Source organism: Salvelinus namaycush, chromosome 23, assembly GCF_016432855.1.
Source record: "Salvelinus namaycush isolate Seneca chromosome 23, SaNama_1.0, whole genome shotgun sequence".
Lineage (NCBI taxonomy): Eukaryota > Metazoa > Chordata > Actinopteri > Salmoniformes > Salmonidae > Salvelinus > Salvelinus namaycush.
In genome coordinates this window covers 10,392,280-10,413,662 of record NC_052329.1, presented here as the reverse complement: position 1 = coordinate 10,413,662, position 21,383 = coordinate 10,392,280, and the positions used below count along the sequence as shown (strand labels likewise).

Sequence of the window (21,383 nt, the reverse complement as noted above, 5' to 3'; positions counted from 1 at the left end):
CTACCATAAAGGCCTGATTGGTGGAGTGTGCTGCAGAGATGGTTGTCCTTCTGGAAGTTTCTCCCATCTCCACCGAGGAACTGTAGAGCTCTGTCAGAGTGACCATCAGGTTCTTGGTCACCTCCCTGACCAAGGCCCTTCTCCCCCGATTGCTCAGTTTGGCCGGGTGGTCAGCTCTAGGAACAGTCTTGGTGGTTCCAAACTTCTTCCATTTAAGAATGATCGAGGCCACTGTGATCTTGGGGACCTTCAATGCTGCAGAAATGTTTTAGTACCCTTCCCCAGATCTGTGCTTCGGCACAATCTTGTCTCGGAGCTCTGCGGACATTTCGTTCAAACTCCAGACTTGGTTTTTGCTCTTACATGCGGGACCTTTTTATAGACGGGTGTGTGTGCTTTTCCAAATCATGTCCAATCAATTGACTTTACCACAGGTGGACTCTAATCAAGTTGTAGAAGCATTTCAAGGATGATCAATGGAAACAGGATGCACCTGAGCTCAATTTCAAGTCTCATAGCAAAGGGTCTAAATACTTATGTAAATAAGGTATTTTTATTTTTAATAATTTTTCAACATTTTCTAAAAACCTGTTCTCTGTCATTATGGGGTATTGTGTGTAGATTGAAGGAAAAAAATATTTTATCCATTTTAGAATACGGCTGTAACAATGTGGATAAAGGGAAGGGGCTTGAATAGTTTCCGAATGCACTGTATACAGTATGGGGACTAGATATACCGTATGAGTAGGGCCAGGAGATTTCTCTGACAATGTGAGCAGAAGAAACTCTGGACCCTTAGTGTGACAGAGTTGAAAGAACCTGGGATTAATGTTTTATCGTGTTTGTGACTGCAGGCAGAGAAGATCAAGAAGAAGAGAAACACCATCTTTGGGACCTTCCATGTGGCACACAGCTCCTGTCTGGACAATGTGGATCACCAAATTCTGACAGCCAAGTGAGTTTAATTACAGAGAGTATTTTGGGATTTGTCTAAAGCCAATATCTCCTATATCTATGTTCACATTGTGATTTCTGCTTGTATTCCTCTGCCCCCTCCTCTCCGATCCAGACAAGCCCTGGGTGAGGTGACTGCTGCTCTGAGGGAGAGGCTGCACCGCTGGCAGCAGATTGAGATTCTGACTGGGTTCACCATTGTCAATAACCCTGGCCTCTCCTCCCTGGCCTCCACCCTGAACCTTGACCCCAGCCTCATGGGTGGCCGGGCCACACCCCAGCACTTCATTATGTCTGATGACATGGACGACATGGACGAGGACATCATATCGCCCGGTACTCTGCAATGTAAGGGCTCGTCCGACTCCCTCGGCCCCACTGTGGGACTCTGTAGCAAAAGACCTCCTAAATACACCAAGGGCCTCCTGGGGAAATCCAAAAGTCAACCCTCATATGAAAATTAGCATATAGACACAAAATATTAACATTATAAACGATTATCTCAATTTATTAAAATGAGCAGCCAGGTTTGTGAAGGGGGTGTTTTGTCTGGGTTGTTGTCTGTGATTGAGAGTGTCCCACAGTGAGAGTCCCACAGTGGACCCCAGGAAGCGTAGTTGCTGCTTTCGCAACAACTAATGGGGATCCTAATAAAATACCCCAAAACGTGTTCTGTGTTTGCAAATCTGTAATGTATGAATTGTAATTTCACATTTTTTTTGTATTTTTTTAATACATATTTTCAGTTGGTTGGTGTTTTTATGTTCTCTCATTTTGGAAATGAGTGCCTCGATATATATATGGGAATTTCACTTCTGGGATGGAGTGTAAGACGAGAACAAGGTGCACAATGTTGATATCCATTGCTGTGGAAATTGAACCTCTGAAGAAATACATCATGACACCAAATCTTTGTGCTGATCTATTTTTAGCAGTTATCTCCTAGTCTGACCAATGGAATGTGCTGTTTGGACACGGCTGAAATGAAGGACTGAACATGAAGTATTAGTAAGCAATATGAAAGGCCATTGTCCTCCTATAAGGTTTAGCTTTGATCTAGACCTATTTGGGAAAGAGGAAGGCACAATGGTGCATGCACTCAATTAAGTCTCTCTTGTAGTGCTGCCCGGAAGACCATTTTAGTTCTCTCCTTACATAGCAAGGCTCTTTCTATTGTTGTCAAGTCATTCCCCTGGGGGTACACATTTATCACCTTGTTTCAGCCACTAAGGAATTAAATACTGAGGGTTTCTTCTTTTGAAATGGAGAATTACAGCTTTTATTAACCAGTTACGATCTCAAAGGGAGTTATGATGCGAACAACGTACTTGACTTCTTATTTCTAGTCCTTGTCTTGGTAACCTAAATGTATTATATTTATTGGAACATGTTTATTGACTTAATAGGTCAACATTGTGTTCTATGGTATTCTGGTAGCCAGCTCTACTGGGCAGTAACTGGGTTTTGATTATAGCAGACCTAGAGAGGGCTGATACTGTGAGTTATGATTATAGCAGACCTAGAGAGGGCTGATACTGTGAGTTATGATTATAGCAGACCTAGAGAGAAGGGCTGATACTGTCTGTTATGATTATAGCAGACCTAGAGAGGCTGATACTGTGAGTTATGATTATAGCAGGCCTAGAGAGGGCTGATACTGTCTGAGTTATGATTATAGCAGACCTAGAGAGAAGGGCTGATACTGTCTGAGTTATGATTATAGCAGACCTAGAGAGAAGGGCTGATACTGTCTGTTATGATTATAGCAGACCTAGAGAGAAGGGCTGATACTGTCTGTTATGATTATAGCAGACCTAGAGAGAAGGGCTGATACTGTCTGTTATGATTATAGCAGACCTAGAGAGAAGGGCTGATACTGTCTGTTATGATTATAGCAGACCTAGAGAGAAGGGCTGATACTGTCTGTTATGATTATAGCAGACCTAGAGAGAAGGGCTGATACTGTCTGTTATGATTATAGCAGACCTAGAGAGAAGGGCTGATACTGTCGTGAGTTATGATTATAGCAGACCTAGAGAGAAGGGCTGATAATGTCTGAGTTATGATTATAGCAGACCTAGAGAGAAGGGCTGATAATGTCTGTTATGATTATAGCAGACCTAGAGAGAAGGGCTGATACTGTCTGTTATGATTATAGCAGACCTAGAGAGAAGGGCTGATACTGTCTGTTATGATTATAGCAGACCTAGAGAGGGCTGATACTGTCTGAGTTATGATTATAGCAGACCTAGAGAGAAGGGCTGATAATGTCTGTTATGATTATAGCAGACCTAGAGAGAAGGGCTGATAATGTCTGTTATGATTATAGCAGACCTAGAGAGAAGGGCTGATACTGTCTGTTATGATTATAGCAGACCTAGAGAGGGCTGATACTGTCGTGAGTTATGATTATAGCAGACCTAGAGAGAAGGGCTGATAATGTCTGAGTTATGATTATAGCAGACCTAGAGAGAAGGGCTGATAATGTCTGAGTTATGATTATAGCAGACCTAGAGAGAAGGGCTGATAATGTCTGAGTTATGATTATAGCAGACCTAGAGAGAAGGGCTGATACTGTCTGTTATGATTATAGCAGACCTAGAGAGAAGGGCTGATACTGTCTGTTATGATTATAGCAGACCTAGAGAGGGCTGATACTGTCTGAGTTATGATTATAGCAGACCTAGAGAGAAGGGCTGATAATGTCTGAGTTATGATTATAGCAGACCTAGAGAGAAGGGCTGATACTGTCTGTTATGATTATAGCAGACCTAGAGAGAAGGGCTGATACTGTCTGTTATGATTATAGCAGACCTAGAGAGGGCTGATACTGTCTGAGTTATGATTATAGCAGACCTAGAGAGGGCTGATACTGTCTGAGTTATGATTATAGCAGACCTAGAGAGAAGGGCTGATCCTAACTGCAGCGGTAAGCTGAGCTCTAGTTCTGCAGTCTCCTTCTTGACCTCTGTCACTGCAGTCCGCTAGTAAGTCTTCTAATCCACATTAATCACGTCCCCTCCTCCCTCACTACCCCTCTCTGTCCACCAACACTTCTCTTTGGCTGCGGCGGCCGTTCGTGTCTCTGGTCAACCCCCAGACACCAATTGGCTCAAGGACCAGCGAGCAAGTGGTCTGTGGGTTCGGACAGCCAGTCCCTCAGGAAATACTCTGGTTGGCCTGTTAGCTACCCCTCGTCCTGACCTCAACCCTCCCTCTATCTCCTAAAGTCACCCACCCCTGTCAAAACCACAGAGCATATACTGTAACACTATGGGCAGGGCCTGTAGATGGATATAGCTGTAACACTATGGACAGGGCCTGTAGATGGATATAGCTGTAGCACTAATGGCAGGGCCTGTAGATGGATATAACTGTAACACTATGGGCAGGGCCTGTAGATGGATATAACTAACACTATGGGCAGGGCCTGTAGATGGATATAACTGTAACACTATGGACAGGGCCTGTAGATGGATATAGCTGTAACACTCTGGCCTGGGACAGGGCCTGTAGATGGATATAGCTGTAACACTCTGGCCTGGGGCAGGGCCTGTAGATGGATATAGCTGTAACACTCTGGCCTGGGGCAGGGCCTGTAGATGGATATAGCTGTAACACTCTGGCCTGGGACAGGGACTGTAGATGGATATAGCTGTAACACTCTGGCCTGGGACAGGGACTGTAGATGGATATAGCTGTAACACTCTGGCCTGGGGCAGGGCCTGTAGATGGATATAGCTGTAACACTCTGGCCTGGGGCAGGGCCTGTAGATGGATATAGCTGTAACACTCTGGCCTGGGACAGGGCCTGTAGATGGATATAGCTGTAACACTCTGGCCTGGGACAGGGACTGTAGATGGATATAGCTGTAACACTCTGGCCTGGGACAGGGACTGTAGATGGATATAGCTGTAACACTCTGGCCTGGGACAGGGACTGTAGATGGATATAGCTGTAACACTCTGGCCTGGGACAGGGACTGTAGATGGATATAGCTGTAACACTCTGGCCTGGGACAGGGACTGTAGATGGATATAGCTGTAACACTCTGGCCTGGGGCAGGGCCTGTAGATGGATAAGGCGTCCACATACCCCTGGCCGTACTGTCTCCAGCTGTCCAATGACTTGCTCTTCTTCCTTAGTCTGATCCTCAATCTTCTTCCTCATCACCCAGAGAACTCTTCCACTCACCAGTAACTAATGTTCTTAGACCCCCTCACAACATACTGCCACTGACTGTTTTTACAAATAATGATCTACAATGAAGGGGAAGGGTTGGTTATGATTAAAGATTTTAACTTTCGTCCCCCCTGCAAGAATCCTCACCAGGCACCAGCCAGACATCTCACCAGACAGACATCTCACCAGACAGACATCTCACCAGCCAGACATCTCACCAGCCAGACATCTCACCAGCCAGACATCTCACCAGCCAGACATCTCACCAGCCAGACATCTCACCAGCCAGACATCTCACCAGACAGTGCCATCCCTCCTGTTCTCTTGTCAATACTGGCATAGCTAAGGCCCAGGTGTTTGAACATCTGATATTTTGCATCCATCACTTGCATTTCTCTCAACCGAACATTACTGAATTGCTCAACACAAAGGTCAACAACACTAATTCAATACTGAAATGTCTCAAACACCCATGTCTTCTGCTAGTGCCCTCCCAGTCGAATTCCAGCCTACTCTTGTCCCTCACCCTGTGTTGTATGTGTATAATCAGAGAGTGGTTGTTAATGGTGGTGTTCTGTGTTGTCTCTATAGCTCCCAGTATGATGTCCCTGCGTCAGCGCCACATGGACACCCAGCTGGCCATGGGCTCCCAGAGGTTGGTAGAGACCTGCCTGTTGGCGGGGCAGCAGGGAGACGGTACCTCCTACTCATCCAGGCCTAGGGCCACCCTCCAACAGTCACACAGCCAGTCCTTCCAACAGTTTGAGGCTCTCCCCCTGCCTCACCTGTCCTCGGCTGTCTCTCACCCCGCAATCATCTGCTCCTCCCCATCTCTTTCCTACTGTCAGCCCCACTCCTCCCACTTCCACTCTTCCTCGTCCTTACACTCCACCACTCCTCATTCCTCCCATGTCTATCACTCGTCTTATTTTCAACCCATGGACACCATCCCAGACTTCCAGCGCAGCAGCAGCTTCGGGTACCCCTCTGCTCTCTTCCCTCCACACGCACCGCATGCGCCTGGGATTTTCTCTCTGCCTACATTTTCACCCCATTGAACTATAACTCACCCATTTAGCAAAATGTGACATTTTGCGTACATTCTTATGCATTATTACTTTTTCTTTAAATACATTTTTCTGCCTAATTCATTATTTCCTATTTTAGTTTTTGCCATCCACTCCCAACTCTTGTCTTGCTCGATTGCTCAAACAACCCGTCCCTCTGCCTGCACTACTAACAGGAGGTGGAGTTGCTGTTGGCGAGTAGTGCCCACTGTGTCCTTGGCTTTACAGGCATGGGATAGATTACTTCAAGCATGCAGTAGTTTAGCTTGGATCCACTTTTCAGTCAGGCTCAGTCCAGAACAGCCTCTACCCCATAGGCCTTTACCCCATAGTTCTGAAACGATTAGAAATATGTAGGCATTCCATCTGATGGTAAAAAAGCCACCTAGCCTATCAGAGGGGAAAATGGAGATACTACCATTGCTTATATCTGTCCAGTTCTTTCGGGTCTACTTGAAGTGCCTAGGGGGTAGAGGCTATAGAATGTCTCTGGACCCCGGGCCTCACTGTACCTCTCTTCCTCCACCGACTCTCTTCTGTTCTTCCACAGGGATTTGAACCGCTCAGACTCAGACTCCTCCCTGTCCCTCTCCCAAATCGGTGATCGTCTGTCCGCCTACAGCTCCAAGGGCCAGCTGGTGAAACCCACCTCCTTCCTGTATGGCCAACCCGTCCGCTCCGCCTCCGACGAGCCCTCCCTGCATGCCCACACCCCTAACGGAGGGAACCGTGGCCATGAAGGAGGAGCCCTGGTCGAGCCAGTCCCAGAGAGCCCTATCCTGATGAAGAAGGTGTACAGCATCGAGAAGTCAGCCAGCCTGGGAGAGATGAATGTTGGTCCCGTTGGTATATCTATGTCAGAGTCCTCCCGCTCCCTCAGCCCCAACTCCACTGATGCTGACACCCCCTCCCCCACGGGGGGCCAGCCTGGGGCCGCAGGGACCAAGGGCAGCAGCCGCATCCCACAGCTCTCTTCCAAGAAGAGCCCTCTGGAGGAAGACAGCGGCTCCACGGGAGAAGACACAGACTCCGTCGCCAGCCGTAAGAAACACACCTTCAAGATCTTCAAAAAACAGAAGAAATAATAACGAGGGCTACTAAAGACTATTAAAGAGCTGTCCAATGTGTTTCACTTATTATTGTTTCTGTTTTGGAGAAGTTGTTTTGGGTTGTTCACTGGTCACACTCGATGGAGCAACTCTTTGCCTTTATGGATTTGTAGGTACTTTCCCTGAGGAACTGTGGGAGCAACCAGCTATCTGATTATATGATTTTTGTCCTGATTTATGTTGGGAATGGGTGGTATTGTATAGTGGAATGTAAAGCACTATTTATTTAGTAGGAAAGGGTGCCAGTCTCTGAAAGGGAAACAAGTCTCCTGGGTGGATGTCTTTTGGTTTACTTCAACCTGTATCAGTTTGCATGTCTTCACCTTTGTTTGACTGATAGTCTCTGAATGTTCCTAGGTGTTTGCTTGGTTCTTGTCCCTATTCTGCTTAGACAACACTTAACTCAGTTTCATTTGGTTAATCCCCAACCACCTTTGTGTTTTGACAAAAAACGGTGTCAGATGGACCTTTTTAAGTACTTAATGGTAGTCATTTTGGTCAATTGTTAGAGGGGGGGCTGAACAATACTTGCAAAAACCGCCCGAGTCAATTGTGCTAACAAGAAATCTAGCAATCAATGTTAGCAGAACTCTTCCAGTACAGCTGCAGACACAGCAACACACTAGGCAAACATTTCCCTCGGATTGTGCACCTTTTGGAAGTGATGTAGAAGTGCTTGATTTAAACCCCTTGAAGACCCCCAGCACATACAAAGCTAGGTAGCCTGTGTCACAGGGCAAGAAGTAATTGTCCACGATCTAAGTTCCCTAATAGAGGGGAAAGTTATTAAAAGGACTACTTGAACTATATGAATGTAATATCAATGTCAAATGTTTATTGAAGTAAACGTCTACATTTTCAAATTGCAAATCGTATCAATCTACTTTGCAGTTGTTGTAAGAGATATGTGAATCATTAGGAGTGCTGTAGGTGGATGTTGGAGATGCCAAAACAAAGACTCTGGTCCAGTGGCCTTTATTCTCATCAGCTATATATGTACTGTACGTTAGAGGCCGCTTTAGAATGAGTAGCACTGCCTTCCATTTTTGTATCTGGGAACTCCAAACCAAAATAAGGTGATCAATTTGACATTGTCACCCACATACTTTCAAGCAGAGAGTTTCAGGCAGTGTTTGTATTTTAAAGACTCCCAAGTTGTTCAGAGCATTCTGGAGAGGTGTGTGCTACTTTAGCTTGTACTGTAGACTACCCTGATAACCCATATTCACATTATACAGATCCAAAGTCAAGCACACAATAACAGTAATGGTATCTACTTGTCACAATTATGAACTCACTTGCCATTAATGGTTTTGAGGGCACACATGGTTTAGAAAAGGATGTCACGATACATTCTGGTAGTAGGGACTCCTATAACTTCCTAAACAATTGACTTGCTCGACTGCTCCTGGATCTGTGTAATAACCACAGCAGTTCTCCAAACGATACCATCGCCCCCCATTGGAGGCCTCACACAGTGCGATGGATGAAAATGTAATTATTTTCTTTCATTGATCAGTTGAAAACATGAACTTCCAATTGGTACTTTTTAAAGTGTAATTTGTACCTCTTCTGCACGATGAAGCTGTAATATGGATTATGCCGTCTATCTATGAGTGTCTGTCTGTTGCCAGGATACTGAGTTGTATTGATGCATGTCAGCTACTGTATTAACGTCTATAATGGGCTTGAGGCAGAGGTCAGCTCGAGCATCATGATGTCATCATGACTCTCTCCACCCCTACTTTAACCCCCGACTTCTCCTTTTGAGCTTCTATTTATGAATACATATATTTGTACAGAGAAAAAAAATGTTGCATCTTCTGTGACGTTCTCTAGACTTTTATGGCACTCCTGCATGATAGCAATAAACGATTTTGAATGAAAGACATGGCCTTTGTTTATCAGATACGAAGAGCTCTGTTTGGTGTGCTATAAGTGGGGATACTAACACATAAAACAGTAGCAAGGCGTAAATTGTTATCGTATCACAGGTTTTCTAGAGTAATTCGCACGAACAGACTTGGGTATTGTTATTTTTTTTTTTAAACATTATTATTCCTCTAGTTCACAGTGAAAGACAAGCGCAATATGTATTAAATGTGTAAACATTTTCGAATGCCGTAACACATTCAGAGGGAATTTAGGCGAGTTGGACTGCTCCGTATATCTAATAACCCGTCAATCTATTGGTTACGTGACGCGTCTGATTGCGCAGCTAACAGGTGGAGCTGTGTGTGCATTTATTCCAATATTTACATAAGCACTTGTTTCACTTGTGGACAAAGCAGGATATTAGTCCGGGTTCTCGTCATTGAAACTTTCTCAGGTCTCTTCCAGTCAAAAGGACAGCAAACGCACCTTTTTTAAACTAGATTTGACAATATGGCCCTTTATTGGCGTATTTACTGCTAACCTTTTAATTTGACATATTTTAGTGTTTGTCTTTCGTGTGCTTCTCAGCATGAAAACATTTAAAACTACTTTTTATTGAGCAGCCATCATCTTAAAGGAATTAAACACCCCCACACTCGGACCATGAATCACACTCGGACCATGAATCAGCATTACTTGGATAAGTTTGTATTACTGTTTCTCCTCAGTTTACAGGTAGGCTATGTTGTACTATATCTATTTTCTAAATACCTGTTATACGCACACACAGTAATGTTTCAATTTAGGTGCTTAATTTTAAAGAAATGTATCAACTTTCGATGTACATACTATTTTGGTGGCTTTCCTCCTCTCCCTCCACACAGATGGTTTGGTGTTCAGATCATGTGATGTTTCTGAACCCACCAGCTGAGCCAGTGCCTGGCTACTCTCTGAAAGTGTTGTACTCCTGTTCTAAACCAGCTGTGGTGCTGGTGGAGTGTCTGGTGTCTTATGACACTGGAGTAAGCTCCACAGTATTCCAGAGACACTGGAGCTGTGAGCCGGGTCCGGACCGGATTAGGACTCTGCTACTGAGCCTCCCTGACTGGCTGGTGTACCAGCCTGACTGGGTTGTGCCTGACACTCAGTGGGTGCTCAGTGGCATGCTGCGTGCCTCAGTCAGTGAGCAGGAATCTGAGGACAGTTACAGGTCAGGCCAGGCCACTGCGGTGGTCAGCTTGCAGCCCACGTCCCCTCTCAGTCGCCCCATGAAGCAGCATCAACTCTGCCCTGGCTGGGCTACACAGATGCTGTGGTTAACCCGCAGGACCACCACCTCACAATGCCCTGTGGAACAAGGTAATTACTGTAGTGCAGAGTTAGTTAGAAAAATGTCAGTCCACAATGATACAATAGTTGACAATACAAAGTAAAGATTTTAAAAACGACATTGTGGACCACTCAAATAGAGCATTGAGACACTAAAAGCAGTCATAGTCAAACAAGGTATAGTAGTGTAAGACATCTATTAATTTTCAACATATTTAGTCTATAAACTATAACAAACTTCATACAAACCTTTATATCCTAGCATTTCTCATTTTATCACCAAATAATCTCCCATTCAGAGACAGTCCATTTGTTGTCGTCCATGTATGCCTCAACTGGAGAGAACTTTGGCATCACCAAGACTTTAAATGCCTATAGCAACGAGGTCCTGGAGTACTTGCGACTTCAAGATATTTCTTTTCCATGGTAAGACCACTAGCTACATAGTCTATGTGCCTGCTAAAAGACGTGGGCTTCATGTTGGGGATATTAACATAGGATAATATTTGATACTTTTATTCTCTCCTGTTGCCAGGTGTGTGTTCTCCATCTGGGTGTTCCTGACCCAATCCTGCCAGGAAAACTTGTGTGCCGTTTTTCACCACATAGACTATCAAAATAACTATGCCACTCCCAATTTGTTCCTTAAAAGATCAGGTAACATTGCTCTTCTATCCTCACTTCTCAAATGGCCAGATGCATTATTATACCAGTATAATGCCTATTCCTTAGTTATAACGTGTTCTGCAGGCCAGCTGCATGTCCAGATGCATGGGGAGACTGGGAGATCCTCAGCGTTCCTTTGCCCGTTCCAGGTGCCCCTGGCCCAGTGGTGCCACATCAACGTGGAGCTGCGTGGCAGAATGGTCAGTATTAACCCCATACCCACAGCAGACAGGAGATCAGTGTTTTGGGAGTCTAACCAGTAATGTCTCTTCTTCTCACTCTTCTTCTGGATTCTTTTTAGGTGGATGTCACCATGGTGTGCATTGATGGGAAGCAACGTTTGGTTCATACTGCAGAACACATGTAAGGATGAACACAGAACAAAAGAAAGAAACCTATAGCACAGGGGTGTGCAATTCTAGTCCTCGAGGGCCTGATTGGTGTCACAGTTTTGCCCCAGCCCCTGCTAACACACCTGAATCCAATAATCACCTAATCATGATCTTCAGTTTAGAATGCATTTTGATTAATCAGCTGTGTTTGCTAGGGTTGGAGAAAAAGTGTGACACCAATCAGGCCCTCGAGGAGTTGCCCACCCCTGCTATAGCATGTCAGCATCATTTTGAATATGGAACTGGTTTCCTACAGGTTCAGAGATCCTATACACCTGGATGACACGGAGGGCTACTTTGTGGTCAGTGGAGGTCAATTTATGAGAGGAATTGAAGGTTATTATGGACCGTTGGTGTACTATCGAAACAGAATACCTGAGGTCAGGCCGGTAAGAATCACAGTCAAACGCATCCAAATCCATCTGTAATTCAACAAAACATGTTACACCTGTATTAATTGGTCTCCCGCAGTCTGAAGTCATTGTTCCAGACCCTATTAGGATTCTGAATTTGACTGGATGGCTACAGTCCTGTCAGGAATTTCAGTTGGAGCTTCATGTCAAAATGACTGGATATTTACTGAGAGCCAGAGAGAAACAAGAGTCTGGTAATGACTTGTAATATCCACTAGATGGCATGATGGTGTATAAAATATTCAGTGGCTCACAAACTCCATCCAAACTGAAACTACCTCTGTTTTCCAGAGAACTGTATGGATGCTTATCATGAGTGGACATTAAAATGTAATTTAGCTGTGACACCACACTGTGAACCCTGGGAGGCACCCAATGCCCCTCAAAGACGCTATGCAGTTAATCTGGCAAAGATACTGGCCACCAAGCATGGTAAGAGCTGGTCATAATAATACTCTTCTACAATTATTTGAACCTACGAAGGTGTTCCACCAGTTAACACCATCAACACCATTTAATGAGGATGTTGCAATCTCTCTAATGTTATTGTTTATACTGTATACCCAGGTGGCAGAAAGGTTGATCTGGCATCAGTGGGAAGGGCTTTGTACTCCTTGTCTCTGCGTAAGCTGCGTCAAGAGAGCACTGGATTCACTGCAGTAGTTAACAAGATAATGACCCTTCTGCTGCAAGCTGGCTGTCTGGGGAACAACAGAGCTCTACACCTGTCATCAGTGCTCTACAGCAGTGGTGTAGGAGTGGAGAGGCAGCCCAATAAGGTGGGTGGATGAGTGTGTGTATTCAGGTGTATGTCGTCATGTCTACGGCCAGGAGTTTTTCATGGTCAGGAGAAACTCCAGACCTCCTATTTGTACTTTGCATGTCTCTTATTCCCCTCATCCTCCAGGCATGGCTACTGTCCCTGCTGTCAGCCCAGAAGGACTGGAGACTGGCCTTGCTGCGTCTGGGGCACCTGCACCAGCTAGGTGAGCATGGCATCCCCCCAGACTCTGACCTGGCCTATGCCTACTACTCTAACATCGCCAAGCAGACATCCTCCGACCATCACAACCCCTCACCTCAGCAGGTAGGCCTTTGTGCCTGAAGCAAGATCATCTCAGTCTGTGCAAGTATTATACAATCCTAAAACATGTTATTTAATGGAACTGCTCCTCATCTAGTATGTCTGTTTTGTAGATGTTTGTAGAATCTATTTACCTGAACAATGAGGAAGTGCTTCGGTTCCAAACCAATGAAAACCATGATATCTTTCACTGGTTAAAACTCCAGGCTCGCAATGGAGCCGCAGATGCAGAGGTACTATACATCTGTCTGATTGTTTTCAGTATTAAACATAATCTCAATAAATCTTTTGTGATAATGGTTAAACTGCTCTTCTATAGCAAGCTGTGGCCCGTATGCTGTTCTGGGGCCAGCAGGGCGTGTCTCCAGACATCCAGACTGCTGTGAGACACTATGAGAGAGGAGCTGTCCGTCTGGGGGACCCGGTGTCCATGTATGACTATGCCATAGTCCTCATGCAGGTCGGAGGTCAATTATTCAGTTTGATGACACAGTCAGTCTCTATAGTCATTCTAAGTTCAATGATAGTAATGTCTAGCCTATTTTGACAATACCATCATTACGTTTAAGGGCCAAGGAGTCAAGAAAGACATTCCAAGGGCAGTCACTTTCCTGAAGAAAGCAGTAGAGCAGGTTGGTCAAAATTATGTTCAGGACTTTATCATTTTGCATGGGCTGTAGGACTACAATGACGCCTTCAAAATTGCTCATCATACCATTCGATCCCACAGGGTTTCACGCCAGCGATCAACGCCCTTGGCTGGTACTATGAGCAGTTTGAGAAAGATTACCAGCGGGCAGTGCAGCTGTGGGAACAGGCTGATAAACAAGGAAGCTCAGATGGTGCTATGAATCTGGGTGTCATGTACTCCCAAGGCCTGTATCCTGGGAAAGCTGCAGACAAGGTCAGGTCGACTGTCAGTATACCCTGTGGTCTCCTACGTAGCTTACACACTGACCGGTATCTATTGGACTGAGATAATGAACCAACAGTGTTTTGTCTCTCCCAGTTCATGGCCTATACCTACTACCTGAAGTCTGCCCAAAGAGGAAACATAGATGGCTCCATTCAGCTGGCTGATGTGTGGACCACAGGGATCCCTGGCCGAGTCAAGAGGCGTCCAGCAGATGCTCTATTGTTAGTCTCTAAATTCATTAGTTCTTTTTAATGAATCTGATTAAAACATTACTTTGCATTGCTTGCCAATCACTCTGTTTTTACCACAGATGGGTTAAGTGGGCAGCTGAGCACAACGGACACCTTGGAATGGTCCTCAGGAAGGCCTTGGATTCCTATTTTAAAGGGGATAGGTGACCATCTCTCTTGTTAGAACATTACATGATAACACTAATTTGTAATGTTTATTATTGTATGAACCTAATGTCTCTACTGTTTTACAGCTTAATGGCCTTGTTGTATTACATGATGGCAGCTGAGTCAGGATTTGCAGCCGCCCAGTTCAATGTGGCGTACCTATGTGAACAAAACCCTGTGAGTTTGATTGGTGAAACTTGTTTCCACTGTGATGATACAGTATATCAATGCATAACTATAACTATACTGAACAAAAATATAAAACGCACCATGCGAAAAGATTTAATAGAAGGAAATCAGTCAATTGAAATACATTTATTAGGCCCTAGTCTATGGATTTCACATGACTGGGAATACAGATATGCATTGGGTTTACAGATACCTTAAAAAAAAGGTGACGTCATACAGCGTGACACATCTCCTTCGCATTGAGTTGATCAGGCTGTTGATTGTGGTCTGTGGAATGTTGTCCCACTCCTTTTCAATGGCTGTGCGAAGTTTCTGGATATTGCCGGGAACTGGAACACGCTGTCTTACACATCGATCCAGAGCATTCCAAACAGACACAATGGGGGACATGTCTGGTGAGTATGCAGGCCATGGAAGAACTGGGACATTTTCAGCTTCCAGGAATTGTGTACAGATCCTTGCGACATGGGGCCGTGCATTATCACGCTGAAACATGAGGTGATGGCGGCGGATGAATGGCACGACAATGGGCCTCAGGATCTCATCACAATATCTCTGTGCTTTCAAATTGCCATCAATAAAATGCAATTGTATTTGTTGTCTGTAGCTTATACCTGCCCATAACATAACCCCACCGCTACCATGTGGCACTCTGTTCACAACGTTGTCATCAGCAAACCACTCGCCCACAGGATGCCATACACCCTTGTCTGCCATCTGCATGGCACAGTTGAAACCAGCATTCATCTTGCCAAGCATGCCAGTGGCCCTCGAAGGTGAGCATTTGCCCACTGAAGTTGGTTTACGACATTGAACTGCAGTCAGGTCAAGACCCTGGCGAGGACAACGAGCACGCGGATGAGCTTCTCTGAGACAGTTTCGGACAGTTTGTGCAGAAATTCTTCAGTTGTGCAAACCCACACTTTCATCAGCTGTCCGGGTGGCTGGTCTCAGGTGAAGAAGCTGGATGTGAAGTTCCTGGGCTGCGGTTGTGAGGCTGGTTGGACGTACTGCTGAATTCTCTGCAACATGGACTTGGCTTATGGCAGAGAAATTCACATTAAATTATATGTCAACAACTCTGGTGGGAATTGCTGCAGTCAGCATGCTAATTTCACGCTCCTTCAAAACTTGAGACATCTGTGGCATTGTGTTGTGTGACAACTGCACATTTTAGAGTGGCCTTTTGTTGACCCCAGCACAAAGTGCACCTGGGTAAAGGTCATGCTGTTTAATCAGCTTCTTGATATGCCACACCTGTCAGGTGGATGGATTATCTTGGCATAGGAGAAATGCTCACTAACAGGGATGTACACAATTTGTGCACAACATTTGAGAGAATTTGGAACATGTGTATATGGAACATTTCTGGGATCTTTTATTTTAGCTCATGAAACATGGGACCAACACTTTTCATTTTGCATTTTTATTTTTATTCAGTATATATAAATACGTGACACATGTAGTTATAACTGACCTTTCCAATAGGGAGGTTTCCTGGATCCCACTTTTGCAGCGCAGTGTATGAGGAGACACTACAACCTGACCAGCCAGGCACAAGATCCTGATCCCTATGGTGAATTGTCTTTGACATATACAGTCTGCATTGACTCCGTCGTTGCACTTTTCTCAGAGAGATTGTTTTAATATTACCTCCATCCATCCTCTCCAGCCCTGATCAGGATGGGTGACCTGCTGTATGAAGGACATGGGCGGAGACCAAGAGATGTGGCAGCAGCAGCAGAGATGTACAAACAGGCAGCACTAAGGAGTGACCCTCAGGTATGCCAGCCATGTTACATACGTGTGATGTCATTGCCATCTCATTAAAGAAATGCCTTCCCACTCATCTGCAACCCTTGTGTGCGCATGTGTGTGTGTGTGTGTGTCTCCGCATGCTTTTTCTCACAGGGCTGGTACAGTCTTGGTGTGCTTGTTCAAGAGGAACAGGGGTTACCGTTGTCCGTCCTGTCTGAACTGGGTCTGACACAGCATTACATGGCAGATAACACTGAGCTGGCGACTACACTTTACCGCAGGTATGTACTGTGGTACTGTACACCATTTACAACAGGAGAATGCCATGCACACTACCTGAGGATATGATGGTATATCAGTGGCGGTCGGTGCCGTTAAGATTTGGGAGGACGATCATTTTTTTTAGGATCATGGCCTTATTTCTGTTACAGCATATTGGATGACTGTCATTCATATTCCATTCACCCAGTTCAATTTAACATCGATAGGTTTAGACTACTACATAATATTCTAATTTTCCCTATACCAATCATGAGGTTGCTACAACCTAGCCTATGAATGAAAGTTTACAACGTAGGTGCGCACAAGTCGAGATACATTTTAGTAATCAAGGTGACAGACATTGAAACATTCAATACTGCCTTACACAATCTTGCCTGCATCTAGCTGATATAAGGTGTAATCATTAGTCCAAGAGTTGCAAATGAGAGTTTGTATTGGAATAATTCAGGTATGTTTATCCCCGCTTCGTTCCGTTTGCTTCCGTTTAAGAAACCTTTTTCAACCGAATCGGCGGAATGAATACACCCCTGATCACATGCAAACACAGTTCACTTTCATAGCAGCCATATCATTGTATAATACCTTCTCGCATCTACAAGCTCTCTCACCTTTTCCCTTCGCTTGTGGACATCAGTGCACAACACATCAGCTGTCTGTGTGTTGTGCACAGAAAATCTTTAACCTTTATATCAAAACTGCTAACCGCTACACACAGCCTTCATCATTGTCACCATATTAGCTAACATCAAGTCAACAACATAGCTACCAGAACTAACACGTTAGTAAATCCACTACTATCATGCAGTACAGTGTACAGTTAGCAAGCAGTTTAGCAGTTACACTGCTGGCAATAAATTAATAAAACCAAAAGCTTACCTTGACTTGGAGGAGTTAGCCATAGCCAGCTAGGTAACATAGCATCCCTCTCTGTTTGAGCTGGGTGTTTGCATAGGCTAAACTAACTAGCTAGCTGCATTTGCTAGCTAAGTAAGTGTAAAAACAAATCTCTCTCTCGCGCTTCTCCTTCATTTTTGAATAAATGAATTTGTTCAAAACTGTTTAACTATTGTCTTTCTCTCTCTTTGAGTCAACTACTCACCACATTTTAAGTAGTACTAGCTAGCTGTAGCTTATGCTTTCAGTACTAGATTCATTCTCTAATCCTTTGATTGGGTGGACAACATGTCAGTTCCTGCTGCAAGAGCTCTGATAGGCTGGAGGACATCCTCCGGAAGTTGTCATAATTACTGTGTAAATCTATGAGAACCATGAGCAACCTTGGTTTTGTATTGAAGTCAATGTACCCAGAGGAGGATGGAAACCAGCTGTCCTCCAGCTACACCATGGTGCTACCCTACTGTTGAGGCTACTGTAGACATTCATTGCAAAACAGTGTGTTTTAATCAATTATTTAGTGACAATAATATATTTAGTATAGTTTTATCTAAAAAGGATAACTTTTATAATGTTTCACTATTTTAATTTTTATGAAATTCACTGAGGAGGATGGTCCTCCCCTTATCCAGTCTGGTATATTATTATCAACTGGTTAGGCTGTTCTCACTGTACAATTCCTATACTTTTCCATAGGTGCAGAGACTCCAACAGCACAGCAGAGTCCTACTTACCCTGCAGCATTGCCCTATTCCATGCCTATCTGCAGTCTTTCCAAAAGGACTACAGTGCTACTATCAAGGTATGTATGATGTTTGAACATTGAACTTGTAGTATTCAACATTTACATTTACATTTAAGTCATTTAGCAGACGCTCTTATCCAGAGCGACTTACAAATTTTACCTTTTTTTTTATATTTAACTAGGCAAGTCAGTTAAGAACAAACTCTTATTTTTCAATGACGGCCTAGGAACAGTGGGTTAACTGCCTGTTCAGGGGCAGAACGACAGATTTGTACCTTGTCAGCTCGGGGATTTGAACTTGCAACCTTTCGGTTACTAGTCCAACGCTCTAACCACTAGGCTACCCTGCCGCCCCATTCAACATAGGTACAGTATGCCATGAACGTTGATATTGGGCTGTCTTCTCTCTCTCAGGTCTCTGGTACTGTGGTCATGGCAGTTGCAGTTCCACCAATCCTCTTCATCATCCTCCGTGTTCTGAGGGGGCGTGGCATCATGTCTTATTATCACTAGGACCAGGAGACCCATCAGCCTATCAGCACTATGAGGAAGAAGACTTGATTGTATCGGGAGCAAAAACTTTTTCACCGATTTTTTTTTATTTGACTGATTTTGTTTTTATAGCTAAAGGTAAATTGTTTTTGTGTTTTTATCTTTGTTTTATCTGGAATGAAGATAGCACAATTTCTTAAACTGAATGTATAAAGGTATTTCAATGTTCTGTATGATCATGGTTTACAAAACTGTCTATTGATTGAGCAGTATTAATAAAGCAAACTGATTTGAAAAATCATTACTACTGACTGGGGCTCCAGTGTAGAACAGATCATCCAGGGGGTGGGGATTGACTAGCACCGTGGTGTCCCTGACCAGAGTCATTTTCCAGGCCCATGGAGAACCGTGCTGTGGGCCTCTTGGCTCCTGGTAATGAATGGCTGGTAATGCCCCAGGGGTTCACCAGGCCTGGCGCAAACAGCAGGTGAACAGCAAGTTGTCACCTGTACACAGACAAACTGGAGACTGGAAAGCACACAGGTAGTTACCCCTCTAAATGAAACAACATGAAATGACTGAATCATGAGCTGGGCCAGTTGTCTGTTATTAGAGTGTGGTCTGTGGTAACGTCACAGTCAAACCTCGCAATACATTCATAAGCAGGGTGTACATTACTCTGTGTACCACATGTTTTCTCATACCAGAGTTCTCTGTATAGAGATGTTAAGGTACAGTAAATGTAAATACTACATGATACTGATGATCAGGTTATTCATGTAATTATTTTATTGTTTTTTCTACTCATAAACATGCTTTTGCTAATTGCTACATTTTTATGACATGCATAATCAGTCCCCCCAAAAAAAGAAGTTATCCCAGGTGTGTTAGATTTTACTCTGAATTTGGCAACTTACATAAGCAAGCATAACTGTTTTAAATATTTACAGCAGGCTATACACTGAGTGGACAAAACATTAGGAACCCATTCCTAATATTGAGTTGCACTCCCTTTTGCCCTCAGAACAGCCTCAATTTGTCGGACTCTACAAGGTGTTGAAAGGATTCCACAGGGATGCTGGCCCATGGTACCGCCAATGCTTCCCACGTTGGCTGGATGTCCTTTGGGTGGTGGACTGTTGACTGTTGAACGTGAAAAACCCAGCAGCGTTGCAGCTCTTGACACATTCAAACCCGTGCGCCTGGCACCTACAACCATACCCCGTTCAAAGTTACTTAAATATTTTGTCTTGTACATTCACCCTCTGAATGGCACACATGCACAATCCATGTCTCAATTGTCTCAAGGCTTAAAAATCATTCTTTAACCTGTCTCCTCCCCTTCATATACACTGATTGAAGTGGATTTAACAACGGCATCAATAAGGGATCATAGCTTTCACCTGGATTCACCTGGATTCATCTGGTCTCCCCTTCGTCTGCACTGATTGAAGTGGATTTAACAAGTGACATCAATAAGGGATCACAGCTTTCCCCTGGATTACCTGGTCAGTCTGTGTCATGGAAAGAGCCGTCTGTGTTATGGAATGTTTTGTATACACAGGCAAAGGCCTGTGACTAAGATTCCCTAGTGAGATAAGCTGATATGACGGCTTGGTGGGCAAAGGTCCACCAAGCCATCATATCAGCTTATCTCACTAGGGAATCTTCCCTATCATTGTTAGTAACCAATATCTACTGTTTGTTATGCATTTCTGTGATTATTTAGTTGGTTAGTAAATAAATTATTAAGCCAATTGGTGTATGGATGATTCATGGTTTAGGCTGGGTTCGTGCAGATAACCAACAATTTACGACGTTTGGAATGAGACTGACGTAAGGTAAAGAATAATTAATTAATAGACTAATTGATCAGATATTAAATTATCGGAAGATTTATATTCAGAAAATTATAACTTTGCAATCTAAAATTTTTCCATGGTTTCCCGACTTCCTAGTTAATTCAATTTACATGATTAGTTTAATCACGTAATAATAATTACAGAGCATTGATTTGATAAAATAACAGTCTTTAATGATGCCAAAGACACGCCAAAACCAACAAGTGGGGTGACTGCCTTTTGACTGAGAACAAATTATATAGCCTATTATTGTGCCTTTAATTTACTATCCATAACACAATCCAATAAGCAGGACATGTTTGTGCTGAGAGAAATACATCCCAGTGCCCAAAATGAGCCAGAGATCTGCTAATATGATTCCATTGGAGGAATGTTGCGGGCCTCATTGATATTTGAAGAAACAGCACCTTGTATTTTACTGCTCTGTCACAAAAGCAATTTCCACATTTATTAGTTTGAATTTAAAGTGCATACTCAAATGAAACCCCCATGGATTTGGAGATAAAGTTTCCATGGGAGGCTGGGCCCAGTGAGCCACCATTTAGGACACAATGAAAAGTAGGCAGCCTGGCTGTTAAAACAGGAGGCACAACTGTCTTCCCTTCAGCTGCCATATTAATCAATTGACCATGACCTTCTGACACATTTTTGCAGCCTAATTTTGAGAAGTACACCGCGTGTCTTCCGGAGCGTGGCATGTTAATTACGCTGATGGACTCCAGTGGACTTTCCAGAGCGCCCGGAGGAAGCTGGAGCGCCGGCCGGGCTGAGAGGC

At 44.0% G+C, this 21,383-nt stretch overlaps 2 protein-coding genes across 2 annotated transcripts in view; both read left to right on the top strand.

Annotated features, from left to right (window-relative positions):
* stim1a (stromal interaction molecule 1a) overlaps nucleotides 1-9,190 on the top strand; it is a 38,735-nt gene extending 29,545 nt beyond the window's left edge. The window contains exons 10-13 of the mRNA XM_038961031.1: nucleotides 855-955; nucleotides 1,070-1,302; nucleotides 5,729-5,792; nucleotides 6,755-9,190. Of these exons, the coding sequence (XP_038816959.1) occupies nucleotides 855-955; nucleotides 1,070-1,302; nucleotides 5,729-5,792; nucleotides 6,755-7,289 (933 nt within the window). The 3' untranslated portion in view covers nucleotides 7,290-9,190. The remainder of the gene's footprint in view (nucleotides 1-854; nucleotides 956-1,069; nucleotides 1,303-5,728; nucleotides 5,793-6,754) is intronic.
* A 906-nt stretch (nucleotides 9,191-10,096) lies between these two features.
* On the top strand, nucleotides 10,097-19,017 carry LOC120018952 (protein sel-1 homolog 3). Its single transcript, XM_038962163.1, has 17 exons — nucleotides 10,097-10,547; nucleotides 11,268-11,383; nucleotides 11,485-11,521; nucleotides 12,556-12,767; nucleotides 12,896-13,075; nucleotides 13,186-13,305; nucleotides 13,392-13,532; nucleotides 13,642-13,704; nucleotides 13,803-13,976; nucleotides 14,082-14,209; nucleotides 14,299-14,382; nucleotides 14,473-14,567; nucleotides 16,068-16,151; nucleotides 16,248-16,357; nucleotides 16,487-16,614; nucleotides 18,206-18,311; nucleotides 18,669-19,017. Exons 1-17 carry the CDS (start codon nucleotides 10,097-10,099, stop codon nucleotides 18,765-18,767), a joined length of 2,328 nt encoding a protein of 775 aa, XP_038818091.1. The 3' UTR covers nucleotides 18,768-19,017.
* The last annotated feature ends 2,366 nt before the right edge of the window (nucleotides 19,018-21,383 follow it).

Excerpts from the sequence above, each read along its gene's own strand:
- LOC120018952 (XM_038962163.1), top strand. The coding sequence starts at position 10,097 with ATGTTTCTGAACCCACCAGCTGAGCCAGTGCCTGGCTACTCTCTGAAA. Across the intron at positions 16,358-16,486 it reads CACTAAGGAGTGACCCTCAG|GGCTGGTACAGTCTTGGTGT; the intron begins GTATGCCAGCCA and ends TTTTTCTCACAG. Across the intron at positions 16,615-18,205 it reads GCGACTACACTTTACCGCAG|GTGCAGAGACTCCAACAGCA; the intron begins GTATGTACTGTG and ends ACTTTTCCATAG.